The sequence below is a fragment of the Orbicella franksi genome, chromosome 10 (assembly GCF_964199315.1).
Source record: "Orbicella franksi chromosome 10, jaOrbFran1.1, whole genome shotgun sequence".
Taxonomy (NCBI): domain Eukaryota; kingdom Metazoa; phylum Cnidaria; class Anthozoa; order Scleractinia; family Merulinidae; genus Orbicella; species Orbicella franksi.
The window spans coordinates 20,470,727-20,489,115 of NC_138154.1; the positions used below are offsets into that span (position 1 = coordinate 20,470,727).

An 18,389-nucleotide genomic window follows, 5' to 3' on the forward strand; every position below is an offset into this window, starting at 1 on the left:
TCTCGAGAAATAGGCGCATTTCCGAGAGTGCAATTTTTCATTCAATCGCAATTTTTTGATTTACTACGCATGCGCTGCATTTAACTGGGCTCTTTCGGTAACAAAGAAAAAGCTGAGAATTGCTGGGTTCTTTGCATCGCTACCTTTTCTAACATATCTTTGTAATAAAAGACTAAAGCCATCAATACACTGCGTTCAATTATGGAGAAAAATAGCACAAATAAGGCGAGTATTGAGTAAATTAAATGATCGCTCTATTGACGGCATGTTTGTTTCTTTGCAATACTTGCGCGCGCTGAATTGTATCAGCACAAGCGCACGCGAAAACTGTGTTCGGCCACCTTAAACTCTCTATTCCTCCAAGGTAATGCGTCGCCCCAGGAATTTTCTGTCTCAAACCGAGGGGGTGACTGGTAACAAGTTTCTTTCCCGCCAGTCGAGTCCAGTAGTTTGTGCCAGATGCCAAATTAGTTTTCAAGATGGCGGCGAAACGAGAAATTTGAACATGGCTCTCGAATCGACCTCAAACCAGGAGAAAAAAGACATTTTTAAGGACGTCAGATTCTTTCTAGCTGAAGAAAACAATGAAGAGGTATGATTTCAATTGTAAAATGTGCAATCGCAGATAAAGGTACCTCCCAAAAATTCAGATTTGTGTCCATTTCGGATGATGCAAGGTTTGTGTAAACAGACTCTATTTGTTATGTTTGTTATGATCTTAAGATTCGCTTGACATTTTCTGGAAAACAGAGGATCATACAGAGTATAATTCATAGTGCCAACGGTAATCTTTCACGATCGTATTCACATGGGTAGTTGTATTCTGTTTCTTTCGCAGGGTAAGGGATGGAATTCATTCTAGTGCAATCATCAAAGTCATTAATTGACATCTAGCAGATTCTACTGAGCAATGTTTGCAAGTAAACCTACGAGAAAGAAAAAAGAAAACCCTCCAGTAAGGGTGGGGGTCTTTCGTTTTGGAAAGCCATTTTTTACAGTGTAGTCTGTGGCTGAAAGAAAACAGAATTTGATTTGATTATAAAAGAATTTGGTCTCAGTGCTAGCATGACACTGCTGTCTAAGAAATAATTTTCAACTCCTGGAGGAATGTATTTCTAACATTCATATGTTACAGATTAACCAAGTATAAATAATTTTCAGCTCATCTCTTGCCCTGTTTTGGTACAGTGTACATACATATGCATATGCTCTACTCAAATCACAGTAATAAGATGGGTTGATTATCACTCATTCTCTATCTTGTGTAATCTGAAAAATTAGGTGAAGCAAGTCTTGAAATCTGGTGGTGCGGCACGTGAGTTTTACATCAGTGACCTTGTGACTCACGTCATTGCCACAGATACCAGTTTCCCTCAGTTTGGTGAAGCCAAGGAATGTAACTTGACAATTGTTCAGGTACTCTTTTTCTGTTTGTTGGTTTTTAAAACATCTGAGGAGCTTTACTTGCCCTTAATAAGGCTAGGAGGCACACAACTATTTTTCTTTCTTTTTGGCTCAACATTTCGCATTCTTAGGCCTATTCCAAATGTCGTGCTACTGCTGTGATGAACTAAATTCAAGAATTCAATTTGACTTAAGCATGGCAGTAGCACAACATTTGAAACCACTCAGTTCAGCAGGCTGAATTAAGTTTGGCACGACTAGTTAGCACAGCAGGCCTTGCTGTGCCATACGGCAGTAGAACAACTTGGCTTCAAACGGCGTACTCATGCTGTTTCAAACTGAGTTCATAGCCTTCTGCATCAGCTGCCATTGCTTTCTAGTATTTAAAATAGTCTTCAGCAAAGCAAATTTCTTCTGATCCTCGGCGTGACTGAATTAAATTTGACATTTGAAACCACTGCCATTCTTTTGTCATGCCATTGCTGGGCCAAATTCGTTTGAGTTCGGCACTGCAGTAGCATGACGTTTGGAACAGTTCTAGCATGATTTGAAACAAGGGAAAAGTAAATTCAATAATTTGTTATATAGCTGGAGTTTAGTTCAATCTAACACATACTTATTGTTTGATTTATGGTCACATGGCAATGGCTAAATCACAGGGAACACAATCTTGTTGACTAGGAAGAGAGTAAATAGAGGAATGAAAAGAATGAATACACTGTAGTAAACCTTTATCTTCTTTTGTCGTCCCTTATGTGAAACTGCTACAATGTACCTACATATCCTGTGTAACACTGTAGCGCTAAACTTGTACCTAGGCCTTTTCATGCTGTGCAAAAAATTTTTTGGTTTACATATATTATTGACAAGGGAACTCTTTGCCCAAACATTTTGAACGCAGTCCGAAAAATTTGTGTGAGTCTCTAAATTTGCAGCTTCCACGAAACTACCAAACACAAAACAAAGTCGAAAGATATTTTTATAACTTGGCCAAATTTATTTTTCAATAGTTTCTGCACAGTCAGAGAATTGTAATGTTTGCAATGTTTTTCCTCAAATCGCTTTGCGCAACATGATCGTACCATTACCCTAATACCAAACACGTCATCCAGCAAGTGCTTGAGCTCCCCTCCATCTCCCACACATGGTTTTTGACACAACAAATCTTTACAAATCCCTCCCCTGCTCCCAGTTGTTATCGCGGAATCTCTCTAAAATGCTTCAGGTACCAGCTTGCGACATTTTGTTTCTGTGCGGAGACTATATGTAGGCGACTTTGGATGTGCAAGAAAAACTGCGAACCGGAGGGGTGGTTAGTAGAAATTTGTCGTGTCAAATAAGCATTGTGTGCTCCCTGTAGCTAAATCTAAATGTCGCCCTGGTGGGCAACAGTTGCATAATTGTTGCCTACTCTTCCACCAACCAGAGATTACTTTGACTTCTCCTTCCCTTAATACTTTACACTTAACTCCTGCTATATAACAAAAACAGTTAATCACTGGCAGTTAGTTTTTCTTCCCTTGAATCTTGATGTTTCCCTCAAGATTCTTGGGAAAACAAAATGACCAGCAATTAAGTGTATAATAGATATATATAAACCATGCACTATGTTGTACACATGTATACTATCAATCAGTGTTTTTCAGTAAACTGTATTTCTTTACAATTGTAGCCAAAGTGGGTCTTTTTAAGTGCAGCCTGTAAAATGCTTCTACCGTATCCTTTGAGAAAACAAGAAAAAGGGTAATGTTAGCAATAGAAATCAAGCATCAATGTGATGTTCATAGCAATATTAATGACAAATTATCTGCATGTTACTTGTAGTTCACTTTTTGTCTAGTAATGAATTGAAGCAATTTTGAATTGAGTGTTATAAAACCAAAACCAAAGTAATCACTCTGGCTAATAACAATCACAATCATAAATGTTCTGAACTATTTTCTAGACTGACTTTTTGTCCAGCCCTATATGTATAACACATCAGCCTGCATTTACATTTATATTTTTTTTCTTGAATTCACTTTTACATTTATTAATAACTCTGAATCCTCCAAATCCCTTGTATAATAGACCCTATTCATACTGCAAATGGCTGCTGATTTAAAATTCTTTTGTATGCATTTAAATTAGCCCGACTAACCTCATTTGAGAATAAAAATTCTCTTGAATTATCAAGTCAGAAACGAGGTTGAATATGGTCTATAGCCTCTTACTATCCAAGCACAAGGGCCATACTGGGGAATATTGGCCCAAGGTTGTGGCACTACAGAACACAAAAACGTTTGATGGCCAATAGTCTTCAGTACGACTGGAGCAAGCTAGGTTAGTAAGTAGTTGTAATGAGGTTAAGTACGTGTACTAGGTAACTTATTGTATGGCGAAAAGATACCCGACTTATAACTGTTTCTATGGAAACAGTCCATAGGGCAAAATTCTTACCAAGAAAGAGCCAATCAGAATACTCAGATATGCCTAAGACTATCTTGTCGTAATAATGACGCTTACTATTGTCCAGCGCTAAGATTTATAGCAAATGCATTTGACATAAGGAAAGTTTAAATGAAGCAAGTATATGCTAACAAACCGCTGTAGCTGAAAAATTGCACGTGAAGTGAACATACTGCAGATCTTGTGATCTGGATCAAAGAGCACCTCATCACTTAACTTTAAACAGATGTGGAGCCTTTAGACCTGAATCAGAACAGCTGCTCTTCAAAGGAGTCGTGGTTTGTCCTTCACAGGTCAGTTTATGATTTACATGTGTCCAGTTACATTATTATTTCACCACCCTGTGTCTGTCAACTTTTTGTGAGTTCAATATGAGATGTTGCACGTGAAACAAGACATACATGTATGAAAATGGTTCCAAATCAAGGATGGGCAAAAGATCTGTTTGAAGATCAGAGTTGCCAGCTAATTTCACCAGCAAAAAAGAGCACACATATATTACCAACGTAAATTACACTTAAAAAAAAAAAAAACCTTGGGACAGCTTTTGTGCATTTCAGAAAAGTGGCTCAGTTTGTGTATCAGCTGATTTAGTTTTGTTTAGTTTTTTTTTTTCTAACAGCTTCATTCCTGCAATCTGTTTGTGGAGACTTCTTTAAAACAATATGAATAAAAGACTTCACATTTCTCAGTTTGTGCCAGGTTTGAAGGGTTTCCAAATCTCAGTTTATAAAGACAATACAGCTGTAAAATGATACTTATTATTAATACTAAATTTGAGACAAGGCCATCGCTTTTTCAAAGATTGCCTGCACATAAATGCTAGTTTGAATTTATTAGCTAGGCATAAAACTGGTCTCCCTACCCTGCAACTTTTTTATATTGACAAGGATCACATAAATGCTGGATTGTTGGATGGCAAATTCCAAACATTGTACATGCACATGTATCTCTAATTAGACCCAAATTCCAAACATTGTTATACTGTAGTTCAAATGGTCTATGGATCATGTAGCCTGTATCTTTAGGCAACCCTCCCAATATTGTCTACTGTGAAAGCACTAAATATTACATTGCAGAAACATGGAAAATTGTTATTGGAAATTGAAGTAAGTAAACTTGTACTGTTCAACAGATTCCAGTTGATGACCGAGATGCATTATGGGCCATGGTAACATATTACGGAGGGCAATGTCAACTAAACCTTGATGCTAACTGTAGTCATCTTGTGATTCCCCAGCCTTCTGGGGTAAGTTCATGTATGTAGTAGGCCTATAACTTACAAGAATCGTTGCTGGAAAAGTGCCTGTGCATAGCTCTTTTATGAGGACGAGAAAAGAAAGTATCAAAACCACAGATTGATGAGTTTTTAAGAATTATTTTCTTGATCATTATTGTTACATGTATTTTTCCCTTTGATTTTCCTCCCGGGATGTAACCCTGCCAAGCAGGCAGAGTTCCTTGGATAGATACACTGTAGTTCAGTTGTCTGCTTGTTTGTTATGCATACAGTACAATGTTCAAATCTGAAGATGTTGAGTCTTTCCTTAATTGTAGTTTGTTTTATAAACTGTAGGCAAAATATGAATGTGCTTTGAAGCACACTGACAGTATCAAGATAGTCACGCCAAGCTGGATTGTCGACAGTATAAAGGAAAAGAAGAGGCTTGATGAAAGAAGCTATGTGCCCTCCAAAACACAGACAAAAACAGAGACTGAAACAACAAGCTCCCTTTTGACACCTGATGAAAATGACAGAACGACAGCGACACCTCTTCCTGCTAGTGTCCCTCAAGACACATCTGTCTCTACCCCCATGGAGACAGGTTCAAGGGTAGTCATTACCATGCCATCTGCACTCCTGAGCCCTGTGTCTCCAGCAGTTACCACTGCCTCGGAAGGCAACTTGTCTGCAACAACTGTACAAAGTCGATCAAACACAGCTGCTGCTTCAGCAGAAGAGAAGAGTGCTGTGAGAGATAGCAACTTGTCTGTAACAACTGTACAAAGCAGAGCAAACACCACTGCTGCTTTGACAGGGGAGAAGAGTGCTGTGAAAGATAACAACACCTCTGAAAAGGCAGAAAAAACAGAAGCAGGGCGAGATGTTGTAGCTGCAGATGTACTAAGTGGTGTTAAAATAGTTGAAAATAACAATGAAGCAATTGTTGACCCTGAAAATGAGAAAGAAAACAAGGAAACAAATGAACGAGATCCAGGAAAATCTGCGGAGGATCAAGGTTGGAAACTAAGAATGCATCTACAGTATTTTTTTTTTAATAATAGTAATAATTTTAGTTTACAAAACACAATTCTACAAAGTTAACATTACATGTACTTACAATGCAGGTCTCATTACGCTACTCTACTTACAGAACAATTAATACTTACCTTACTTACAATACGGGTTACTTACATGTATGTTGGCAATACAATACTGAATACAGTTATGTACAGAAAATGCAATTACTAGCAATATGGGCTACTTACATTACTAACAATATCTTAGTTAGTTTAAAATGCTAATAAGTTTTGAACTTGGCAGGGGAAGCCTATGGGAGGTCAATGCATTCTAATACGAACTTTGCTTAACTCTGACATGTTAGGCCTTGACAATGGTAATAAAAGGTTTTGGAACAAAATGCATGCCAGTAATGGGCAGAGCTTCCTGAAATTTGTAAGGCTGCCAATTGTGTGACTGATGTGTTCAAGAAACCTAAGGGTTAGATTTACAGTACATGTATGCCCTTGTGCCAGGTTAAAAGTTGGAATAATTATGTAATCCAGTAAACTCTTCTAAGTGCCATTCAATTTTGAAAACCTTTAAACCTTCATAAATTTACAAATCTAGAGCACTTCACCACAATGAGACATTGCTGGTCTAAAAATTGGCTGTCTTACTCACTTCATCATCAGTCTTCAAGATTTTTCTATGACTGACAATGTGGCAGTATTCTGGTAAAGGCCTGCCTCTTCATGACTCCACTTCAGCAATGTTGATTGCATTTGTAGCGACTGTCTTGTTCCCAGTCATTTTGTGAAATGGCAATGGTGGAGCATGCCTCAATTTGACTGTAGAGAATCTGTACATGCACATACATGTACTTGAAGTCTGTGTGTTTTACACCTCATTATTATTGTTACTATTATTATTAATATTTATTATATGGCTTTGGCTTGTGGCCGATATAACGTGCGCTCTGATTGGCTAAGAGCAAAATCTGAGCGGTCATTATGCAGCCGTAATGCCCACGGGCCGATTACGGATTATGCAAATTAGGAAGAGCCCGGTTCGGAAAATTCAAGCACATTGAAATGATGAAAGCCGATTAAAAACAGTAAGAGATGTAAATTTAATTCCGAATAGCTAGAAGTTTAGGGATTTTTCCTTAATAAAATTTATATAGAAGTCGTTTTTGACTTACCAGCCGGTAATTTTTTCTTTTCTTTAATTCATGAGCCATATAATAAACAACTTAATAACCTTGACCGTTCGGTCGTTATGGGAAAATCTGAAACCTCGCCCTACCGTATTGACCAAGCGATAGCGAGGTCAATACGGCAAGGCCTCAATTTGAGATTTTCCCGTAACGACCTCACTCTCGGTTATTAAGTAGTTATTATTATTGTATAAATTACTTTGTATAAATTATTTTGCAGTTTTTTACTTGTAAAAAAGTATGTACATTAACATTCTATGGAATGACCCACAAGTGTTTTGCATGTACATGTGCTTGCACCCTGTTAAATGTTTTTAACAACATTGTCTTAATCTATACCTTGTTTAGGGTCCAATTGTTTGGCCAGCTGTGTTTTTGTCATATCAGATTATCCAGATCGTATGGATCCTTCTATCCTCAATACATGGACTGAGGTACATATGATCTGTATTTATATGATTATAAGATGTTATAAAAAGTTTGATCACATGCATACATGTATGTCCACTGTACCTTGTTTCTGTGTGATCTCTTTCTATACACCAATGTTAATGTACATGTACAGTGGAATCGTCATAATAATGTTAACTCTCTCTAAACTAAGTACAAATGCTCCAAACCACTAATTAAAAAATAAATACATTTAGTACATGTTCTTGAATGTCAAAATTCATAACTGGCTCATGTAAAGACTGGGGATTTTTATGATGGTTTCCTTGGAGGAAAATTGTCCAGGAAAACATACGTAAGGAACAATTTCTTGTTTTTAGGTAGTAGAACAGCATGGTGGTAAAGTTAGCCCATTCTACTCAAAACAATGTACCCATCTACTATGCCTTAATCAACATGGAGACCTTTATCAAAAGGTGAGATTACAGAGACATTCAGTTTAATAGCAATGTTAGTTGTTTGCAACAGGACAAATCAGACTATACAGTCATGTACTTAATACATATACATTGATTTATTAATGATTATATATTAATACATTACTATTTATTTTATTTTTTTCCCACTGAGCTCTCAAATAATTTATAGTTATTGAAAAGTGCTGTACATTGACTGAACATGTTTACTGGGCAAACAAAATCTACTCTCACACCAAGGTCTGGAGTGAAATGGCTGAGGGAAATCCCTAAGCCACTTTATTAAAAATAACCATTTTGTAATTCATATAAAATATTACAATCTGTAAGAACTATTTTTGTCCAGCAAAAGTGAGGGCCACTGAATTCTAATTGCAATCAAATATTCCATTTATTGATACATGATTGAATAATTATTTCTTTGTTATCTCTTTGTTAACAATTAAATTAATATCAATTTTGTGGTGGCTCATGAGGGTAGCATACTGTACATTTGTATACATGTACTGTATATTCCTAGTCGGTTGCTTACAATGCAATACAATACAATACAGTGCAGTGCAGTGCAGTGCAGTGCAGCACTTGCGGTGCAGTGCAGTGCAGTGCAGTGCAGTGCAGTGCAGTGCAGTGCAGTCCAGTACAGTACAGTACATGAATCTATATAGTGCTCATTTCCAGAGCTCAAAGACACTCTACAATGTTTATCATCTTATCACCTGACAGTTTACTGAGAAATACTTTATGTCTACAGCTGTAGATATTGTAATATCAAGTACAAGTACATGTACAATAGTTTGTGATTTGCTGTAATGTATCACCTGGCTTGTTTACTAAGAAATGTATCCATGTAGACCAAGATGGTGGAAACAAGACCTTTGCTGTTAACACATCAGTATTAATTATCCTTGTGCAACAGTATCATTGTGCAACAGTATCAAGACAATCATTATAATAATGATGTTAATTAATGTCCTAAAAAAGGAGTTTGAAACAGATCTAAAAAACGTTATAAATACTTGTATCAATTTAAACGTTATAAATTCATGTATTGTATTGTATTGTATTGTATTGTATTGTATTGTAAAATGATAATGCCATCAAATAATTTGCATCAAAATAGATATTTTCTGCGTGATTTTCTCATTATAACAGCAGTAAAAATGGTTATAAAAGTTCCTATAACTATATGATATTTATACCTGTAATTAATTTTTCAGGCAATTTCAGATGGGAAGCGGATTGTAACAGCACATTGGCTAAATGACGTGTTAATAGCGAAGGTTTTATTTCCACCATCTAACCCACTCCACCTGCCTGTCCCATTTAAGGATAAGGTGAACCAGTGCAAGAGTATGGTAAGTCATTATTTGTTTTCTTTAATATTGTGACTTTCTTCATTAATGTTTGACAAGAGTAATGCGTAGTAATAGTTTGAGTATTTAGTCGATACATGTACATTGCTTGACTCCACTTCAGTTTAAGATAGCCAAGACATGAACATATGGGAGCATATATAAACTACTACTGACAGTATGTAAATGTACATACATGTACGTGTATCATGTGTTCTATTTTGTGCAATGTCCTGCAGACTCACAACATAAATCTATTATCACTGACTGAATGGTTTTTGTTGATTGCAGGTCATTACAGTAACAGGGTACACAGGTGCAGAGCGTACACTTCTTAAGAACATGATTTTCATCATCGGCGCAAAATACACTGGATATTTAACTCGTTCTAACACTCATATAATTTGTAAAAGGTAATGCAGTGTTTTTGTTTCCACAGAAAGGCTTTGATAATGGCATGTTTTCCTCTATGAAAACAGAAGAATGGAAGCCAATTCTAGTCAATGGTCCCTGTAAACGATTGTTGAGTGATGTGACTTTGATTGGTTGCTGAAGCTTTTAAGATCAGTTTACTGTACACAAGCACACATGATGTCACATGCACTGAATTATGATCATTCATTAATTAATTTATCCAAGCAAAATGAAAGCTTGAGAAAATATTCCTTATTGACCATTGTTTTATACATATATTTAAAGAATTCTGGAAGAAATTCTCTACAGCTTTTATCTCAGCTTTACATTATCAGAAAAGACTATTGTTTTGTACACCAGGAGGCTAATTAGATATCCTTATCACTAACAGTCCGACAGGTGACAAGTATACCAAGGCAAGGGAATGGGGAATATTCTGTGTAAATGCCAAGTGGCTTGGTGACATTGTTACCAGTAAGTATATTTAATATTTACTGATTTTGCATGTGGCTAAATATCATTTAGGAAAATTTAGAGTCCAACCGATTTAGCCAGTGGTCTTTCCCTCGATGGTAAGTGACTTGTGGGATGCCCCTCAGGGGATTTGCAGGACTCAAGATTGCATTTCACAGCACTACATGTGCAGTTCAATTAGCTGATTGTTGCAGATCATTTACACATCTCATGCTGGTGAATCTTTGCAGACTTCTCGCTCCCTTATGATTTTTTTGTGTTCTCATAACAAGTCAGCTTGATTACAGTATGTGCTGAAATTCTGTGGAGAAATTTGATGTTCATCACTCTTGGAAATTGAATGTTTATTTCAAGGAGTAATTTCTATGTTGTGTGATTTATTGCCTAGCTGGTTATCCATCGCCATGTAATCTTGTGAGGTACTCAACACTAGGTGAGCCAAATGAGCTGGATATATCTCAAGATCTTCTGGTCAGAGAGCTAATACGTAAGTGAATAAGCATATTGTTATGCATGGTTCATATCTGTGGCACATATTCAGGCTAGAATATAGTAGTTGATACAGGGAGAGAGTTACCAAGACTACATGAGAAACATGCATGTATCTAAAGTTGAAAGACAAAAGATAAATTTGTACTCATGTTTGTAATTTCTTGCTGGACTACACAATTTCATCATTCAGAAAATTGAGGATACACCAAGGTATTCTTGTAATTAATGTATTATAGGTAGAATCATTTATTAATAATAGCATTTTATTTTTCTTAAACTTATAATTTTTACTTTTACTTAGTTCCCTGGCAGACTTCTGCAGATGGTTCAAGTAATGAGGTATTTGTTTCCTTTTGTTTTTGCTTTTTGTCACAGCTATACGGTGTTACTGTGCATTAATTTATTTCATCTGGGGTGACCTTCCCAGAAAAGAAACCAAGTTTGTTGATATTCAGAGCAATAATTTTTTCTGTTAATTAAAAAATAAAGTGAGCAGTGGGGATATGTAGATTCCATTGGCTGCTCATGTTGTTGATCTGCCACAAACAGAAATAATTCTGAAAAGGATACGAGTTTGTTAAAACAAAGTGACAAGAAACGCTGATACCATGAGTAAAAATAATTCACAACATTTGAAAATAATTCTAAGCTGTTTATTGAATGAAAGATTGAATCATATAATTTACAACCAAGCGAGAATCAAGCAACAAAAATGCCTATTAACACCATGGAATAAAAAGGTCCAACATCGTGACTTCTGAAATCTCTTAGTAACATTGTGTTAGCTTTAAACTCTTGAATTGACTGAACTGAGGTATTTAATGGTCCGAGTTAGCTCCAGGTATACTCATGCAGTACCACACCAAAGGGATAGATCCAAGTGTTCCTTTCTGGCAATCGTTAATTAGCTGCTGTTTCTTTTGTAATCAGCAGATGGCTGCTAACAATGGAAAGCGGAAATTCGGAGAGCAGGTGAGAATAGAAACCTTTCATTATTTTAAATTTGAATACAGTTACTTACTGTGCTGTATTCCAGGCTTTGTAGAACTATATTCACATTAAATTGTTTTTGTATTTTTACATTAGAGCACACCTGAAAATGGCCAGCTAAGAAAAGCAAGGTATGCAATATGAGTTTGTCCTTCAACAATGTATGGGGTTCAGATTTGTTCTTGGTTTAAAGTTGTTCATACCAGGTGGATTTTGATTTTGATTTTGATTTGCATCGTATTCACTATCATTGAATGTACCTGGAACAAAGGAAAATAAAATCAAACTTTGAAGAGAGATTGAACCAAGATCAAATTTAAGCTGCAACATGTTCATTTCAATGTTATTTGAGCTTTATTGTGATGTTATAGAGTGGTTTTCAATTGAGTGTCGAGAGTAATCAGGCAGTTACTTTGGTTTTGGTCTTACTACGGTTTGAGATTGGCAAAGTAGTCTAATTGGTAAGTAATTGGTTTGGTTTTGGTTTTACGACACTCAATTGTAAACCGCTCTATCATCAAGAGTGTTATTGGAACTTAATTGAGATGCTATCGTTATAATCGAATACATACATGTAATTAATATTTGAACTTCATCGTATGAAATTAAACCTCGTTAACGTGCGTGCTTGGTATCATCTGAAAGACTTGTTTGAACAATGCATGTACTTCTAGTTAATAATCAACATGCAAATGGACATTAACCTGTAAGATGTATTAATTACATTAAACAGGAGAACATCAAGTCCTGTCAAAGCGGAAAACCCCGAAGGGCCAAGAATTCTTTTTACTGCAATAGTTCCATCAGAAGTATCAAGATTAAGTGAGGTTAGAAACTAAAGCTGTCATTTTATTAGAAATATCCCTCTTTATGACTGTAACTTTGCCGTAAAGACTGTTTATGAAGAAAATGATGGTGTAAAATTTGTCTTATTATTGTTATTACTATTTTTTTTAGATCATTGTTAATCTTGGAGGAGTCGTAGTGACTTCTGTAAAGGATTGTACTCACCTTGTAACAAGAAAGGTACATTATTTTGAATTGCTTGGACGATTAGTAATTTTTACTGCACACAATGTAGAATTGTTGCTGCTGGGGGTAACCCTGTGATGAACTAGCATCCCATTCAGGGGGGGGGGGGGGGGAGTAGAAATACTCCTAGTCGCTTCACGATACGGAAACCAGGATAAGATCCGGCCTGATGGGCCACTTGGCTCGCATACAGACTCTTTGTTACCGTCTTAATTACCGTAATCTTAGTTGCCCTTTCTACTGTTTTGATTTTTTTGCGTAACAAGTTACCGACTTGAGCCATGGTTGAACCAACCATGGTCGAAGCTCACCAAAATTATTCATAATTTCGCTGATGCTAGGTAATATTCTTGGTTTTATTGGATTATTGTTAAATGGTTGTCTTTGTTTGCAGATAATTCGTACAGTGAAATTCCTTTGTGGAATCTCTGTTGCAAAATATGTCGTGACACCTGATTGGATAGAGAAGAGTCAACAGTCCAGTGCTTTTCTCGGTAATTTTCTTTTCTTTCTAGTTTTCGTTTATAATATATTTATAATATACAATGTACAGGTTCTGTGATCTGACAGCACTCTGGCAATTACTCTTTTCAGCATCAATTACAGTGAGAAATAGAAAGCAGTTTCCGTATTTTTATAGACAAGGAATGGAAGTTTGGAAGAACGAGAAATGTTGTGGGAACAGGAGCTGCAGGGGGGGGGGGGGGGGTGTATCTACAGCTTTTTCAAGTTCTCCTAAACTTTCACGAGTCTTTCTGTGACTCGATAGAAGCACGGAGAACAAGTTTTGGTTTGAAACTCCTAATTTTGAAACTCCGTATTACGTTCATATTGGACTGGCAAACTGTAAATTCTAGTCAAGTGACATGGGCTGTTTAATACATTCAGATCCTAGTGAATTTACTGTGAAGGATTCATTTTCTGAAGACATTTACGACATGGAATTGGTAACGTCGCTACAAAGAGCAAGATCTCGTCCACTCCTGCAGGTGTGTTTGCTCGGATAACGACGTGTAGATCATTCGTCTGCCTGTGAATATTCCCTATTACTGTGTTGAGTCCATCATTGAGCTGTGATTCGTTAGTTTGTCCCCTTTTCTTCTAGGACGTCTACTGTCTTGGATTAGCAAGTGGTAGTGCGTGTGAGAACCTAGTGGTTTAAGAACCCGCTGCCAGAAATTTGCCATTTTAAAACTTCAAAATACAAGAACCTGTTTAGCCAAGCAAGATCAAGCAGATTCTTGTATGTGGGTTACAGGCAGCACTGCATATACATTTTGTAATCAGTGGTGCTAGGCTTATCATAATACAGTTGTGAATAAATACTGTGTATTTAAGGACCAAGCTCAAGTTCATTTATTTTTCTGGTAATCAACAACTAACATCTCCCTCATTGAAATTACGAATAAGAACCTACTTAGCCTAAATTACCAATAAGTACCCCGAAACACAAGAACCTATATTGCCAGGTTTAAAGAAGTGTAGGTTCTTACACGCGGGTTTTAATTATTGTGCTAATATTACTCATTAATTACAATTCGCTAATACTACATGCAAAGCTAAGAGCATCCTAACATGAAAAAGTCCTCAGTTGTTGTAGTTATCCTCGATCTTTATGAACACAACATGGTGGTACAAATTCTTTGTTTTGAGTGCAGATTAACTTACATCAATGTATCTAGATTTTTGTTGGACTCGAAATTGGACAGTTCTGTTTTTCTTTTGTACAGGATATCGTGGTGTATGTGACCCAAAGTGTTGAACCAAGTCCCGCGTCCATGAAGGAAATAATCCAGTGTGCGGGGGGTCAGGTAAGTTAATAACTCACGTGCCAAATGCATGCAGAAAACAAATTATGGAGGTAAATTAGTTCATTGAGACATTTAGGAGTAAACAAGAATAGTCTGAAAAAAAAGTAGTGGTCATGTCTTGAGTTAATAATTATTAATAATGCAGTCAGCTTCTTCAGCGACCTTGAAGGGTAGAGAAAGACAGTCTTAACTGTTTTCACAAAGAAAAACAAATCTACCATGGTAAAATCTTGCGCAAGAATAAAACATTAATGGGAGACTTAACTCACATCCTTGCCTCGCTCCTCTGCAAATGATTAATGTAGAATGTTTGTGCATAACAGGTGTTAACAAGTGTTCCCTCACAACAGCACCTGGCAGAGTATAAGCGCAAGGCTGTGGAACAGGTATACACTGTATAATGCAATAGGCGAATCTTTGCTGACGTCATTGTTTACATTTTTCCTCATTAACATACGACTTTGCGCATAGAAGGCGTCATGCTAGACACGATTTTACTAGAAAAACGTAAAGAGCTTGTGAAACCTAGTAAGTGGTGAAATTTTTGGCTCTTTGGGTGTAATATTCGAGGAGAAATTGGCTGTCAAAAACATCAAAATTTCTGTGTGGCAAAACCGCTAATGAGCTCATACATTCTTTGTAAAATTTTGAGCTTTTAAACCCTCGTCGCACAAAAAGTATTCAATACATCGCGCTCAAATTCCTTGGGACAGTTAATCGTGGTGTGCCCTTTCAATGTTCAGTAGTAATCTCTTTGCAGCTCCATCAGAAACTGTATCGCTTATGGTAATGAGGCAAATATTGTAAATAAAGATTCTCCTATAGTTAAAGAGAATAAAAGATTATGGAAATAACAAGTCCGACGGTATCCTTTTTCCAAATATCACTCATACACTGTATATCTCAACTATGTTAGTTGCTGAGTGGGCAATAGGGTGTCAGTGGCTGGTTACCATTTGTTAGAGTGAACATGTCGGGATGACCGTTGAATAATGGTAAAGGATTTTGCAAAATCAGCAAACCAACCGAACGAGATGGCGCTTACCATTTGCAATTCCATTTCTCGTAATTGTTTTCGGCTTATGAGAGACTGGAAACTGGAAAATTTAGTAAATGGTAAGGAAATTTCTGTTGTCCCGTTCCGAACCGAAAAAGAGGACCACCTCTGGAGGTAGTCTACAATTTTCCGAACGGATTTTCCGGAAAATTACTGTTCCATTTGACTTTGAACCGAAATTTCCGATCTTTTTGCTGAACGATAAACACCCATTGTATACTTCCTTTTTTTCTGAATCCTTGATGGTTTGTGTTTTCTCTGTTCCTCGCTGTAGGGATCTCCTGTCTTATTGATAATTAGCTGTGAAAAGGATTTCCAGCTATGTTCTGAATTTATCAGGAAAGGATTTGGTAAGAAGGAATTGTAGTTCATCTACGTTGTATTGTTTTGAAAAAGTTCCAAGGAGAACGTAACATAACCCACAATGTGACCGTTGTTTATGGGTGGTGTATAATGTATTCGATTGGTCTTTTACGAGGCAGATCCCTCTAAAAATTACAGCTGTTATTAGAACCAACTCAGGAAACTCTGTGAAACTGGTAAAGCAATAGATTGTTCGTAGGAAATACTGACCATTTAGGCTTACCATTTTTTCACTTTTTGAACAAATTATGAGTGTAATTCATATTTTCTTCGATTGTACAACTTGTTTATTGTTGCTGTTAATCTTTCAGATGTACACAATGCTGAACTCATCCTGTCCGGAGTTTTGAAACAGCAGCTAGATCTAGATTTGTATCCTTTCTAATCAGCTTTTCGCTTACATGTAGTTCTTCGTTCTGCTCTGATAATTTGGCCGCGCATCAGGATCAAGGCTTCATTCCCTTGTTGTTGAAATTTGTATTGATATTGTCAAGACAAAGGACATGGGTACATTTATGTGCTTGAGGAAAAGATACACTAACTCGCCATAAGTTCCTCTGTATGACTCTTGTACGCTCACATCTTCTGTTGGGGCTCTGCTCGAATGACACCCAATGCAGGGTTGCCACGGTCAGGGAAAAGTCCGGGAAAATTAAATTTTATTCAAGGTCAGGGAAAAGTCAGCGAGTTTTGTATCAGGTCAGGGAAGTTCTAACTCCCTGTTCAAAGTCCGTGAAAAGTCAGGGAATTTTATCTTAATGTTACTGCAAATTATATTATTAGATGTTTTCGTACATGCAAAGCAAGTTTGTTTTAAAAATTATCTGAGCCATCCTTATTTTTGTTGATTTATGGTCAGAATAATCATCCTGCACAGTCAGTGAAAATTGCTTTACAGTCAGTGAAAAGTCAGGGATTTTTTTTGTTCTGGTGGATGACAACCCTGCAATGAGTTCAACTCTGTAACTCGCGGCAGCTTCCATTGCTCTTGCTCTTCAGGTTTCAGTGTCCATGAAAGGGTTTCAATGATAATAACAATAATTTATTATTCATGAATAATTAGTCATCAGACATGGATTTGGCAATATTACTGCACTTCTATTCACCTTTACTCTCAATTAGATACAAACTCTAGGTGATAATCGACGAGACAATATGATGGATAATCGTGGAATCTCTGTGTAACGTAGAAAGTTATCGCTATAATATGTACATTTATACACCGAAAGGAATGTTATAAACGATGTTAGATGATCGGTATGATAAATATGACAACAAAAACGATTTTTTTTCCCTTGGTGGGTGACATAGCGTGCTTTGGAAAGAACTTGTTTGATAGAGTTCTACTGACTTTCTGTAGATGAAATTTCATACATGTAGTTTGCCCAGTCGTCGAGATGCTTAACTTTGGATTGTCATGCAGTTTACCCCCTAAATGCACGGAGGCTGGAGGTGTTTAGACGCCATGTTCGTTATTCAAGAGAAATCCCCTGAGAGTAGGGAAAAAAGAACAAGACTTTGGTTTCTCGTTAGAAACGAGATGCGTTTCTTTCAATAATCACCAGTTTTTTTTTTATTATTATTAATTTTGTTTTGTTTTATTTTGTTTTTTTGTTTGTGTATGTTGGTTTGGTTTTGTTTTTTGTTGTTCTTATGATATTGGTAACGTATCTCACGGTTAAATAGTGGAATTGAACAAAGGTGCAGCTGATCAATTCTAGAACCTTGAATCTGAATCCGTATTTCCCTATAAATGTCCCCTATAAACACTATAAATGTCATTTCTTAATTTAAATTTAGATATCGCCTTAGGAAATGATTGTTTCATTCTAGACATTATTTATATTAGTATACTTATGAGGAGAAACGCAGTAGCTAGTATTTAGTATTTCCTCATGTTACCTTGCATAGTATCAAGTTATTTCAGCTCACCACTGTAAGCTGCATTTTTTTTAAATCTCGTTACAACTTTAGGCGTATGTACCCAATTGTTTTTAATGTTAGCGTGAAGAACTGTAAATAGAAATTTTAAGTTGTTTTTACTGTAGCTACCGGAAAGTTGTTGAAGACCAACCAAGACTAGTGGTTGTTTTAAGTACCAGAACGAGAGTAAATAGACGTGATTAAAAGAACTTAACTACCACCTAGTTGTTCTTTGTACATCAACAAGATTTTCTTAGGGTTTTGTCGACTTTCAACCTAGATACCGTGTGAGTCCGGAACACTCCGACCTCTAGACTACAGAC

General features: G+C 36.6%; 1 protein-coding gene across 2 annotated transcripts; it reads left to right on the forward strand.

Moving 5' to 3' along the window:
• The first annotated feature begins 383 nt into the window (after positions 1-383).
• Positions 384-18,286, forward strand: LOC145500765 (PAX-interacting protein 1-like). 2 transcript variants are annotated; one of them, XM_081480298.1, is made up of 24 exons: positions 384-592; positions 1,282-1,416; positions 3,077-3,120; positions 4,079-4,145; positions 4,988-5,101; positions 5,429-6,092; positions 7,641-7,726; positions 8,063-8,158; positions 9,376-9,513; positions 9,802-9,923; positions 10,316-10,398; positions 10,787-10,885; positions 11,192-11,229; positions 11,824-11,862; positions 11,977-12,011; positions 12,614-12,707; positions 12,838-12,906; positions 13,307-13,406; positions 13,801-13,901; positions 14,643-14,723; positions 15,047-15,109; positions 16,055-16,130; positions 16,455-16,515; positions 17,266-18,286. In XM_081480298.1, exons 1-24 carry the CDS (start codon positions 506-508, stop codon positions 17,276-17,278), a joined length of 2,505 nt encoding a protein of 834 aa, XP_081336424.1. In that variant the 5' UTR covers positions 384-505; the 3' UTR covers positions 17,279-18,286. The 2 variants fall into 2 exon arrangements, with proteins under 2 accessions (XP_081336424.1, XP_081336422.1); XM_081480296.1 differs by having other exon boundaries at positions 385-592; positions 11,821-11,862.
• Positions 18,287-18,389: the final 103 nt, after the last annotated feature.

Coding starts and splice junctions, on each gene's coding strand:
- LOC145500765 (XM_081480296.1), top strand. CDS start 506: ATGGCTCTCGAATCGACCTCAAACCAGGAGAAAAAAGACATTTTTAAG. Junction 3,121..4,078: donor GCCTGTAAAATGCTTCTACC/GTATCCTTTGAG, acceptor AACTTTAAACAG/ATGTGGAGCCTTTAGACCTG. Junction 6,093..7,640: donor AAAATCTGCGGAGGATCAAG/GTTGGAAACTAA, acceptor TACCTTGTTTAG/GGTCCAATTGTTTGGCCAGC.